This window comes from Lissotriton vulgaris, chromosome 3_1, assembly GCF_964263255.1.
Source record: "Lissotriton vulgaris chromosome 3_1, aLisVul1.2, whole genome shotgun sequence".
Classification (NCBI taxonomy): Eukaryota; Metazoa; Chordata; class Amphibia; order Caudata; family Salamandridae; genus Lissotriton; species Lissotriton vulgaris.
Genome location: NC_141689.1, coordinates 60,700,084 through 60,712,889, shown reverse-complemented (window position 1 = coordinate 60,712,889; position 12,806 = coordinate 60,700,084). Strand labels below are relative to the sequence as shown.

Here is a 12,806-nt window from a genome sequence, read left to right as displayed (position 1 = left end):
CCGTCTACATGAGCGAGCATGTCTGGCTACAATTACGATGCTGGACACATGGAACAGGCTCTGTAGAGAGATGAAGTGGTACAAGAGACTCAAACCAGATATGCCCCACTGGGAGGGAATTAGACTGAGATGGATGTCTAGTCTTCAGGGCTTCTCAGGGAGGGACAGAATAAGCCTCTGTACACTGGCCAAGGTATGGGATGCTAATGACACTCTGCTCATCACCTTCCCCAATGATGAGAACACCAGAAGAACTAACTTCCCCTCCTGCATGACCAACATGGCCAAATTAGTGACGAAAAACTGCCTGAATCTCAAAAAGAACAAAATTGAGCTCCTGATCTTCAGAAACAAGAGCTCCCCATTTATTATTTTTATTTGTGGGATATGAAAAGCGCACAGCAAACCCCTGCGGGGGTGTCCCTGCGCTGAGGCTAAACTGAAGGTGGCAGAACTAGTAGGGGCAGAAAATGTCAGATAGGACTAGGTGCTCATGGGACTTCTCCAGGTGGCCATCCAAACTAGTACCCACATCCACCCCACAGACCACACCTGAAACTTCAGCATCATCCTAGACGACAAACTGTGACGCATCCTTCTGCCTCATTCTTAGAATGCTTTGCCAGATTTTCAACGGATTCGCCATGCACATGAGACACACATTCACCCAGGCCCTTATAACTCGCAGTCCTGACTACAGCAACACACTCTATGTTAGCATCTCCAACCAGGTCAAGCAATGACTGTAGACCATCCAAAACACAGCTGCTAGACTCTTCTTAGATGTGCCTAGGAGCACTCCCCTCCCTACCTCACTGAGCTACACTGGCCACCCATCCAGAAACGTTGCCAATTCAAACTGATCGCCAACACCTACAAAGAACTCCATATTGCAGAACCGCAATACCTCAGCGGCCAAATTCAAATGTTCCATCCATCTAGAAAGCTACGCTAAACCTCGATCACCTTTCCATGGGTCCTCGCATCTGCAGAAGGACCTAGGACCTAGGAACTAGGAGTTCCGCCTTGCCTACGTTCCAGCACCTGGATATCCTCACGGGTGATAAGTCATGCCATACAAATCGACCTAGCATAACAATGTGTATTGATACAGTGTAATTTTGAGATATGAAATTGTCACTCACGCATTGCAATGCAAGTACTTAGTAGGAGGCAGAATGGAGAAACAAATAGATTATGGCATGAGTTGACTGCAACAAAGTATATCGGTAAGTGGCAAAACCGCAAAAGAAATACACAAAGACACAAATATCTTACCTCAGTTGTATTAACCCCAGTAAAACTCCAACGATTAGTTGTGGTGGCGGTTGCAGCCATACGGATGCTTCCTCTGCCCACAATGGGGAGACCAGATTCAAAAGTTGTTTCAGCTTCAACACTGAAGTCAAAACCATGTTCATGGGTAAATGAGCTCTCCACACATTCTACCTTGTTAACCCTAAAAAGATAAAAGGGAAGCATGGACTTTTAGTTCATGTACGGAGGGCGATTCAGAACTTCAGATGTACGTATTGGAAGGCATAGGGCAAGATATACATTTTACATTTAATTTGATGTCAATTGGGTAGTAGAGAACTTTAGAAAATATACAATGCAAAAACAAGTAGATAACTGATAACATTCCTAAAAGTCTTACACACATTATTGTATACTGTGGGATTGAGACTGACAAACCTGATGGCGGGATAACATTATCCTTCAGTGACATCTCTATAACTTTTCAATCAAATTCTACTCACGAATTCTTTCCACCAGCCAACAACAGCAGCCAGTTGACCCTCATAACCAGAGTCCTGCAATTGACACACGCTGGTTTATCAAGGTGGTCTCAGACTCTGTGAAAGCTCACACAATATGTGAATACCTGATCTACACAAGAGCTTCATTAGGGCTAGGCTAGCAAAGTAAGGCAAGGCCAGGCAAGGGGCCCGGTGCAGCATGCACCTTTGCAATCACCATGGCTTTTCACACTCCTGTAGTTCTCACTCCTATCCCCAAGCCACTCAGTAGCAAAAATATAAGGCTGAGGATTAGATTTGTGCTGGCATCAGGGGGCACAATCAGGGCTTGAAAAAGCAGCACATTTCCACACACCTGAGGTCAAAATATACAAGAGCCTTTCGGAAGTGATCCGAGATGCTTGTCTCCACAAGACATTGACTCATAACTAGTTCTACTAAGATATGCCCCATGCATCTCTACTAAGAATTCCTGCCCTATAAGATATCCCTACCATGCCTCTGCACTGGTGCACTAGTGCCTGTCAAGCACAAGTGCTGGGACCCTTGCACCATGTTGCAGGGACACCTTCCTGCACAAAATGTATCCTCTGAGGCTTTTTTCTCCTTGTAACGGCTCCTCTGGAAAGGTGCAGCATTTTGAAGAATTCCCAGGGTTACTACTGGTAGTAAATCTGGGCATGCACCAAAAACCAAGGGTGGATGCGGGAGAAAATCCACACTCCACCCTTGGAATGCCATCCCAATGCAGAGTAATGCCAAGCAGCAACTTGCTCTGCCGTGGGTTACTCCAGATTTACAGTGTCGCGCAGAGCCATGACCGCCGACTCTGCATGGTAAAGCTAATTTCACTTAACCCCTTCAATGCTTGTGACGGAACCATTCCGTCATGCCTCACGGTTCAGCTGTGCGGATGACGGAATGGTTCTGTCACGACCACACCCACGAATGGAATGGAATGTTCAGCACCGGGGGGGAATCGGCGCCGCACGCAAGGTGTTAAGGGCTTGCGCTGCCCTTGCATTACCTTGCGTGATGCAAGGGCTATGCAAGCCCTTAGTGATTCTTAGCCTTAGTTTCTATTCATGGACAGATTAAATGCATTGATATCACAAGCAGAAGAGGCTGGCACAGGTCACTGATCGTTTGCTCTTCACATCTGCAGGCCTGCAGTTTCCAAAAGTTCACAAGGACATAATTACTGGCCAAGTAGTTTACTTACCACTTGGGTTTAGAGAAGAAATCAGGCAAACTAGACTCTGACTAGACTCTGACGAATTTCTAGTAACAAATACGAGACGGTGAGGAGAAATCTTCAGGATTTAAAGGGCACTCTTTCACTTTCACTACCCAGGGCGTATTGGTGAATCGTCCATGCAGTAGGCTTATGTATTTGCATATTCAGGACACACTTGCTTTACCTATTATCCATCTTGATTGTTTTTGAACAATAGACGTTATAGAACTCACCTTTTGGTTAGCTTATTTTGAACTTCAAATTGGTGGGTCCTGAAGGAATTTTGTTTTTTTGGATGTTTCGGGTCCATTCAAAGCGGCAGTTTATGTATTTTGGTTGGGATACTCCCTCAATTTGAAACCCTTTTCAATGCACAAGCCTCTTTTTAGGTATGGCCTAAAGACACAGTTAGCTGTCGTGTTTCCCAAAAATATCATACAAAAACACATACATATATGGGGCTCTCAGTCAATAGTCTTACACCATTGGTCTTTTCATTCTTACACAAAAAAGGTTCCTTTCCAACAGAGGCTCAAATAAAGGTCAATGGACCAGCTTACTCTAGTCATTGAATATCCTCACCTTGAGGGGCTGAATTGTCTACCTAAACCTAAACCTTAGGGTAAACCTAAAAAAGAGTTACCCATGAATAAAACATTTTAGACACACACTCCCCAGTAAATGCTAGTCTGATTTGAAGCCATGCCCCTCACTTTCTGATTTACAAATGGTTGACCACAAATTCAACTTTTTAAACACTTGTTTACCTCAGTGACTGCTAGTCCTATTGTGAAGGACGGTGTCATCAACTATTTCCATAGCACTCAACACATTTATTGTAAGCTGCAATGTTGATTCATCAGTGTCAACCAGCTTTGTATTATCTATTGATCCTTTTCAGAAACAAACACAAGACATTAGAGTGGCAAGATTCTATATGCAAATTTCTCGGTTGCAGCCACACCCCTTTCCATCACTATTGCACTCTTCTGTGACGATCTTTTTTGGCACAATAGAACAACTACAGCTTTCCATTTTCAGTGAGGGCTTCTGTTGGTAGTAGAGTATAACAACTTTTCTATTTACTTTGTACTCTTGAGTGAGGACATCTGCTGGCGGAATTGTGCAACAAGCTTTCATTGCAGTCTTTTCTGAAGACCTCAATTGTTAGTATAGCATAACTGCAGCTTTCAATCTTTATTGTGCTCTTCTGTGGGACCTCTATTGGTAGTATAACACAACTGCAGCTTTCGATCTTTATTGTACTCTTCTGTGGGACCTCTATTGGTGGTATAGTACTACTGCAGCTTTCAATCTTTATTGTGCTCTTCTGTGGGACCTCTATTGGTGGTATAGCACAATTGCAGCTTTCTATTTCTATTGTGCTAGTCTTTGAGCTCTTCTGTTGGTAGTATATCAATTCAAATACTTTATTCGATTTTCACCAAGTAAAAAATCATAAAAGCAGTACATAGTAAACAAATTACACATTATAGATACACACAATAAATAGTTATAAAAACAGCATTAAATCCAAGTATGGTGATAAATCGATAATTAATAATTTCATAATAGATTCCGTGATTTTACGACGCTTTTTAAAAACATCGACATAGAACTAATACATAGGGGGTTTCCTAATTGTTGGAGATGTAAATAAGCTGGCCTACATTGCCTCCAAGCCCCATCTCTAAGATAAGATTTCAACCATCTCGCCCGTTCTTTTTTATACAGTTTACAAAATAGTACCAAATGGAAGGTAGACTGGATATATATGTTGTCGCATGGGCATGGGGCCAGAGTTCTATTCCAGTCATTTTTCTCCGGATATGAGACCAGACGGTGAAATATATTGAACCTGAATCTGGTCAGGACAAAGCGCTCAAATCCCAAAGTGATCAGAGTTAGGTAGGGTTGCATTTTGAAGGTAATCAGCAGCGGCTGATGTTCAAGAACAGTTCTTTTGCTGACTTCATTCCCAAGCCTTAAGGTATTAAAATGTTCCATACACAGGTTTTTTTAAGGCTTTTTTAGGAATTTTCCCAATTGATTCAGGTTTATCATACCATTCTGGCTTGTCTATGTCCGTCAGGGCTTTCCTCACACACTCAAGCCATTTGATTCTTTTTGCGTTGGCTAATTTCTTAACATCCAGGATAATTTCTCGATTGAGAGCCAGTTCTTGCGTTGCCCAAATTCTCCTCCAGAGTAGGATTGGCTGGATTTTAATCAGATCTGTCAAATAGTCCATGCCTAGTTCTACATGGCAATTATAATTTGACATGCTTTTCGGAAGGGACAAAAGGTAGCGAAAAAAATCATTTTCAATAATCTGGAGCATCGTCACATCATGATATCCCCATATCCCTGCCCCATACAGGGCGATGCTTCTACATTTGGCCACATATATGTTAAGCATTATACCAGGTTGTTTTCTGCCCAATTTACTGGCAAAATGCTTTATCGCCGCAACTGAGCGTTTAAATGCTAGCGCTCTGTTTTTTACTTCGGGGCCCCATCCCCCTGTTGCCTCGATTGTGACTCCTAAATATGGAAATGTTTTTGTGGCTTGTAGTAGGGTGCCTGCCGCCTTAAGTTGTTTACATCTGGCTCCTCCTTTGCCAGAAGCCATCACATAGGACTTTTTTGCATTCAGTTGGAGGCCCCTCTCTTCCATGTATGTTATATATCTATGCAATACTTTTTGCGCGCCAACCTTTGTTCTTGCCATCAACACAGCGTCATCCGCATACAAAAGGGAGCTGATCTGCGTATTCCCGGCCTTAGGAGAGTCAATGTTGCTGGCACCCAATTCCCTCTCCAAGCTGTTAGTGTAAAGAGAGAAAAGGAATAGGGCCAGCACACACCCTTGCCTCACCCCCTTCTGTATGCGAAAAGACCCTGTGCATTCCCCCCCCAGCCCATACCTTACTCTGGCAGAGGCATTCGAATATAATTGTCTTAGGAAGAGGACTATCGAAGAATCCACTTTCATCTCTTCTAATGTCAACCACAGTTTATCATGTATAACACAATCAAACGCCGACGAAAGGTCGACGAAGATTGCGTAGAAACACCCCTCTTTTGCACTGGTATATTTCCCCTGTAAAAGAACAAAGTTTAGCACTTGTTCCACAGTACCCATCCCTAGGCGGAAACCATATTGTACTGGGGTCAAGATATTTTGATCTTCAGCCCAGTCCTGGAGTCTAGTCAGGATAACTCTTCCTGCAATTTTTACTATTGAGTCCAGTAGTGATATTGGTCTATAGTTGGATGGGCTGTCCCTATAGCCCTTTTTGTATATAGGGATAATCAGTGATTCTGCCCAGGTTTTAATGAACCCAATATCACAACATGCCCCCATTACACGTAAACATACAGGTGCCCAGAGATCTATGTTCATTTTGTAAAGATCACTTGGGATCCCATCTGGGCCCGGGGCTTTATTGTTTTGAGAAGATTTAATCGCAACCTTGACCTCCTCTAATTCGAACTCTAGTGGGATTGGGTGATGCTTACTTGTTAATTGTGGCTCGGTTAACGTGTCACAATACAATTTAGAGAAAAACTCTACCCATGCATTTTCATCGATAGCTATATCTATTTTAGCTGTCGCCTTGTTATTAATAAATGGTGAATTAACTACCTGCCAAAATAGCTTAGGGTCTCTACTTTCCGCTGCCTCCAATAAATCTTGCCAAGCCTTCTCCTTGATTGCTTTCTTCCTTTGATCTCTTGTTACCTTATACGCTTTCCTTAATACTCTGATGGTCTCGGGATCCCTTACTGGGTCTTTTAGGGCCTTTTTTAGCGCATTGTGTGCCTTAGTGCATTCAGTGTTAAACCACCCCGTAGGAGTGTTTTGCTTTTTTAGGCACTTTCTGGTCAGAGCACCCTTTATAGTTTCCGTAATGTTAAGAAAGGCCTCCAGTATTTCTCCACTTGTGGGATTATCCTCTAAACATACAAGTAGCGATGGGAGAGCCTCATGGACTATTCTTTGCATAATTTTTTCCGGGTCTGCCATGCTCCATTTTAAAGCAATACCATTTCGGCGTGCTACCTCTAAGTTCTGGGTCCATGTTAAAATCTCAGTTAGTGTATTTATATTAACATCCTGTATGTTAAGTACCATCTTTAACGGCAGGTGATCGCTCAGACCCATAGCAAGGGTTTCAAAATTCATAACACTATTTGGTAGAATTATGAAATCAATAGTTGACTGTAGTCCTCTTGCCATAAAGGTTGAAGTAAATTCAACCTTAGGGTAACATAGCCTATTTGCAAACCCTAGATCAAGCTTGGCCATAATATCATTTAGGATTTCCCCTTTAGAATGATGAGCGAAATGACTGCTCTCCCCTTGATCCCCCCCCCCCCATATTCTGCAAAACCTCATGTGTCGCTAGTACATATATTTACGTTAAAATCACCAGCCCATATCCAGATTAATTCCTTCCCTTTCAAGGGTTTTACCTCCCTCATTTCTTTGTACACTTCCATTAGTACTTCCCTGAAGTGTGCATTTTCGATGTTGTTATAGAAATTAATAACTATCAGCACACTCCTACCATTTAAATCAATTGTGACAAATTGGAAGTAGGGTGACGTGGATCTACCTATACTAGTACTAGTGTTTAAACGATTGGACACGTAGACACATCGACCCCCTTTATTCCTGCCATGGTTGGAAATTACTGCGGGAACATAAAAAGTTTTAAAACCCTCTATATGCACCTCCTTTAAAGCCCAGGTTTCCTGGACACAGAGTATGTCTATGCTGGTTACAAACTCACCCCAAAGAGTTTCTGTCACTTTGTTGGCAATCCCACACACATTCCACGTTACTACGTTTATTAACTGTTCTTTTGTTCTAGTTATCAGATTTGCCTCTCCCCCAGCATTCTTCCTAGCTTCCCTTTCTGTTGAGATTTCATTGCCCTTATCCTTTATACTGTTTGCCTTTGTAATTTTATTCATCATCCCTATTTCAGTGTCTAGGGTCGTGTTTCTTTTTCTTCCTGAACCTTTGTCAGATGTTGGACTCTTATGCGTAGTTTCCTTATCCCTCACCTTATTTTCTTTTGTTTTAATTTTTGATTTAGTAAGTCAATCATTTGAATCTAGGCCCGAAAGTGGTTCAAAGAGATTATGAAGAGGAATATTCCAATAAGAATTTGGGTTAGTATGGTGATATTTATTACCTAAACCATACTCAAACTCATTGGAATGATGAGGCAAGAAGGTGGATGGGAGATCTTGGTACCTGTAATGGTTATTACCTGGGCCATACTCAAACGTGTTGGGATATTGCGGCAAGGGGGTAAGTGGCCGATCGTAGTACCTGTCCCTACTTAGGCTGTGTCCAAGTCTATTGGGGTGATGTGGTAAAAAGCCAGGTGGCGGCTCATAGTACCTGTGCCTATCTAGGCTGGGTTGTTGTCTATAGTTAGCTGGTGCACGGGAGTTATGGTGACTCCATTTTGGGGGATGGGTACGGGGCTTCATCATACCTTGAGGATAAAAATAACTCAAATTTCGGGTGGTTACAGAGCCATCCTGCCTTCCCGAGAACCAATCAGAGATATGGTTGACTACCCTGTGATCCCTGAAATTTATGATGATTACATCACCTTCGATTTCTTTTGGTCTCACGCCCACCCAGTGACAGCGTCTAACAGATATAATCTCCCCATTTAAATGTGGTGGGAGTGGTCTGTTAGCCCTCAGCCAGTAGTTTACTTTGTTTTTTAGGGATGTGTCAGGCTCTATACTACCCTCTGTTAACTTGGGGACCCCAGTCAATATAATGACGTAGTTTAGTGACTCAGGGGGTAGATCTACATTTTTAATATGTTTTGTTTTGTATAGAGTTTGAGGTGGGTTAGTTACTTCCCTTGTCTCTACCACTGCGGGGACCTTTTTTGTCATAGTCATAGCTTTTCCCACCTGGGGTGCCAGAGTTCCCGTCGGTGTCACCCTTTTGTCATTATGAGTTAAGGTTGTTTGTGGCTGAGCCTTAGTGTGCGTCACTGTGTTCTGTGTTAAATGCGTGTTTGCTTGACCATTTTCTCCCCCTTTGCTCTGTCCCCTTGCTTCGGTTGTTTGGATCTCCAATATACGATCCACGGTTTTACCCAGCATTTTTACCCTCTCCAAGATAGGGAGCATAAAGGATCTAAGAAGATGTTCAATGTCCTCTATAAGCCCTCCGTGCGTCTTGCTAAATGAAGGCGCACACTCCCCTGTTTGTGTCTTACTTGGTACTTCTTTCACAGTGGCCTTGGGAGTTTTATTATTGGAGTTCTTTGAAGGCAGTGGCGCTTTTATAGATTCAGGCTTTTTTCTGTTCCCAGCCTTTCGCGCCTTTTTCCTTGGCGGGGAATGACATACTTCGCGACTTCTCTTACTCTGTATAGTTCCAGCTGCTGGTTTATCTGTGTGTTTATTCCCTTGTTTCCCATCTTCAAAAGGGGATGTGGCTACGGGCAAGGTATGACATGCCGCATCTGCATCCAGATCTATTAATGAGTGCGATACAATAACCTCGGCTGAAGTCCGTGAATTTTGGGTGATAATAATTGGGCTAACATGCTCCTTTTGTGTTATCTCAGGTGGACCTTCTTTAAAAATTAGAGGGATGTCATTTGTATTGAATAGGTCTAAATCTGTCTCACCCACTATAGAGTTATTTGGCGTTGAAGTAACCTCAGTTACGACGGATTGTAAGGGTGTCTGTTTAAGTAGTTCGATAGAAAGGCGTCGCTCTGCTCTCCGCTCAGCCAACTCTAACTCTCTATCTATATCCCTTTTTGTCCGTGCAAAAAACTTATCAAGAGGGCCCAATATACTCATTCCTAGAGTAGCAGGTAGCGAGGAGTTCAATAAATTGCCAGCCATTATACCACTCCTATTTGAGTGTTTTACAGTAAAGTGACTTCTAATACCCCTATCCACCAGGTTAGTCCAATGTACAGCCCGTGTGGCTAAACAGTCAATACTCGATTACCGGGGCAGTGAATAAATACCTGTAGACAATTTTCAGGTCCGACGTAAGAGGGAGGGCCCTGCCCTGCCTCCTCCTGCCCCGGATGGCCACAGACGGCCCGCCCTTTGCCCGGGCTTCGCCCGGCGTCCCGCGAGGGAGGGTGGGCGCGCCTCTTATGCGCCTCCTGTCGCTCCTCCAAGGTGTTGTGGCGCAGGGGTTCTTGGGGATTGTAGTTTGCCGGCCCCCGCTCTCCGCTCGGCGGCAGTCTCCTCAGCCAGCGGGAGTCGTGCAGCGGGAGGCGGGGGTAGTCCTGTGTCGCAATAAGGGCAAAACAGCATGCAGGGTCAGCTTTTCGGCAAGAAAGATTTTCCCCGCTCTGCAGGGTGGGCGCGCCTCTTATGCGCCTCCTGTCGCTCCTCCAAGGTGTTGCTGGCACAGGGGTTCTTGGGGATTGTAGTTTGCCGGCCCCCGCTCTCCGCTCGGCGGCAGTCTCCTCAGCCAGCGGGAGTCGTGCAGCGGGAGGCGGGGGTAGTCCTGTGTCGCAATAAGGGCAAAACAGCATGCAGGGTCAGCTTTTCGGCAAGAAAGATTTCCCCCGCTCTGCAGGGTGGGCGCGCCTCTTATGCGCCTCCTGTCGCTCCTCCAAGGTGTTGCTGGCGCAGGGGTTCTTGGGGATTGTAGTTTGCCGGCCCCCGCTCTCCGCTCGGCGGCAGTCTCCTCAGCCAGTAGGCAGTCTATAAGGAGCACTCACCAGCAGACGCCTAACAATTCCCTGCTAGAGAAAAAAGAAAAAAAAAAAAAATAATAATTTCCCCCCACAGCTGGTGATATGGCTCTATCGCAAGGAGTTATGGGATACATAGTCCACCTCACATGGAAGAGCTAGAAATGCTGGAAATGCTGTCTCCACTTATTATCAGCCAAAGTTTTCGCCGTTTTGGAGAAAAGGTATGCGCACGGCCTCATGGAAATGTGAAAAACGTTGTCCTTTCCAGCTTACATCCACATAAGGCAAGCTGAGCAAACATGAACTGCTGCTGATACATACACCTCGGAGGAGCCAAACCAAGCTTAATTAGGGCAGTGAGACACCATTGTATCAAGTCTTCAAGCAGAGAGTGGTTTGGCAGAGGCAGGCTGACAAAGAAAAAAGAACCAGAAGCGGCTCCAGTGCCTCAGAAGCGGGCCGCCACCACAGCGGAACACCCGCGAGAGGAAAGAGAAAACTGCAGAAAAAAACACTGCTTCAGAGCTACAACGACTCCGAGCTCTCAGCTCCCAGTTACCACCGAATGTCAGCCTGTAACTGTCACCGCCGGTTTAGATGCTGCAGTTCTCCGATTCACAGACTTCAGAGCTCGGAGAGGCCAGTGCAGGAACCGCCCAGGAGAGGAACCATTAGAAGCCGTCGACTTTCACCAAACAGGGACTGGTAGTATATCACTACTGCTGCTTTCCATGTTCATGTCCATCTCCCTCTCCATCTCTAATGCATTCTTCTGTGAGGACCTCTATTCATAGTATGCAGCTAATGCAGCTGCTTCTCCATCTCTATTGCATTCTTCTGTGTGGACCTCTGTTCGTAGTATGCACCTAATGCAGCTGCTTCTCCATCTCCATTGCATTCTTCTGTGAGGACCTCTGTTGGTAGTATGCACCTAATGCAGCTGCTTCTCCATCTCCATTGCATTCTTCTATGAGGACCTCTGTTCGTAGTATGCAGCTAATGCAGCTGCTTCTCCATCTCCATTGCATTCTTCTGCGAGGACCTCTCTTGGTAGTATGCACCTAATGCAGCTGCTTCTCCATCTCCATTACATTCTTCTATGAGGACCTCTGTTTTTAGTATGCACCTAATGCAGCTGCTTCTCCATCTCCATTGCATTCTTCTGTGAGGACCTCTGTTGGTAGTATGCACCTAATGCAGCTGCTTCTCCATCTCCATTACATTCTTCTATGAGGACCTCTGTTTTTAGTATGCACCTAATGCAGCTGCTTCTCCATCTCCATTGCATTCTTCTGTGAGGACCTCTGTTCGTAGTATGCAGCTAATGCAGCTGCTTCTCCATCTCCATTGCATTCTTCTGCGAGGACCTCTCTTGGTAGTATGCACCTAATGCAGCTGCTTCTCCATCTCCATTGCATTCTTCTATGAGGACCTCTGTTCGTAGTATGCAGCTAATGCAGCTTTGCATCTCCATCTTCATTGCATTCTTCTGCGAGGACCTCTCTTGGTAGTATAGAGAAATTGCTGCTTTCCATCTTAATCTGTCTCCATCTCTGTCTCCTTCCACTTCTTCATGACCATCTCCGTTTCAGTCTCCATCTCCATCTCTATTTTACTCTTCTGTGAGGACCTCTCTTGGTAGTAGAGTGCAACACGTTTTCCATCTACATTTTCCAGCAGTTCTGTGAAGACTTCAGTTGGCAGTGTAGGATAAATACACCTAAAAATACCTGCCAACAATAAAACTTTGAGACACTTTTGTCCTCACTGACTGCTAATTCCTAAGTATAGTAGCTTTTCATAAATGATTTTCATAACAAACATTTACATTTAATAAAAGTTGCAGTGTTGACTTGTCACAAATCAATACATTTTGGTATATTTTCTTCTTTTTAAAATAACGAAAGTAGCAAAAGTGGATTGGCACAGTTTGAAGCCACACACCTCAGCGACTGACGAATAGTTCCCCACAAACTATACTTTAGGACAATTGTACTCCTCAGGGATTGCTAGTCACTATTGGGTAGATGCATCAACGTTGTCATTTGCGATTCCTTATTTGCGAAAAATAAGGAATCGCAAATAAGGAAT

The 12,806-nt window shown here is 44.3% G+C and overlaps 1 protein-coding gene across 1 annotated transcript in view; it reads right to left on the bottom strand.

Moving 5' to 3' along the window:
- The window catches only part of LOC147725949 (uncharacterized), a 75,951-nt gene that overhangs the window by 2,061 nt on the left and 61,084 nt on the right, over positions 1-12,806 (bottom strand). Inside the window, exon 3 of the mRNA XM_086960075.1 lies at positions 1,279-1,459. Coding sequence (XP_086816201.1) covers positions 1,279-1,459 — 181 coding nt within the window. The remainder of the gene's footprint in view (positions 1-1,278; positions 1,460-12,806) is intronic.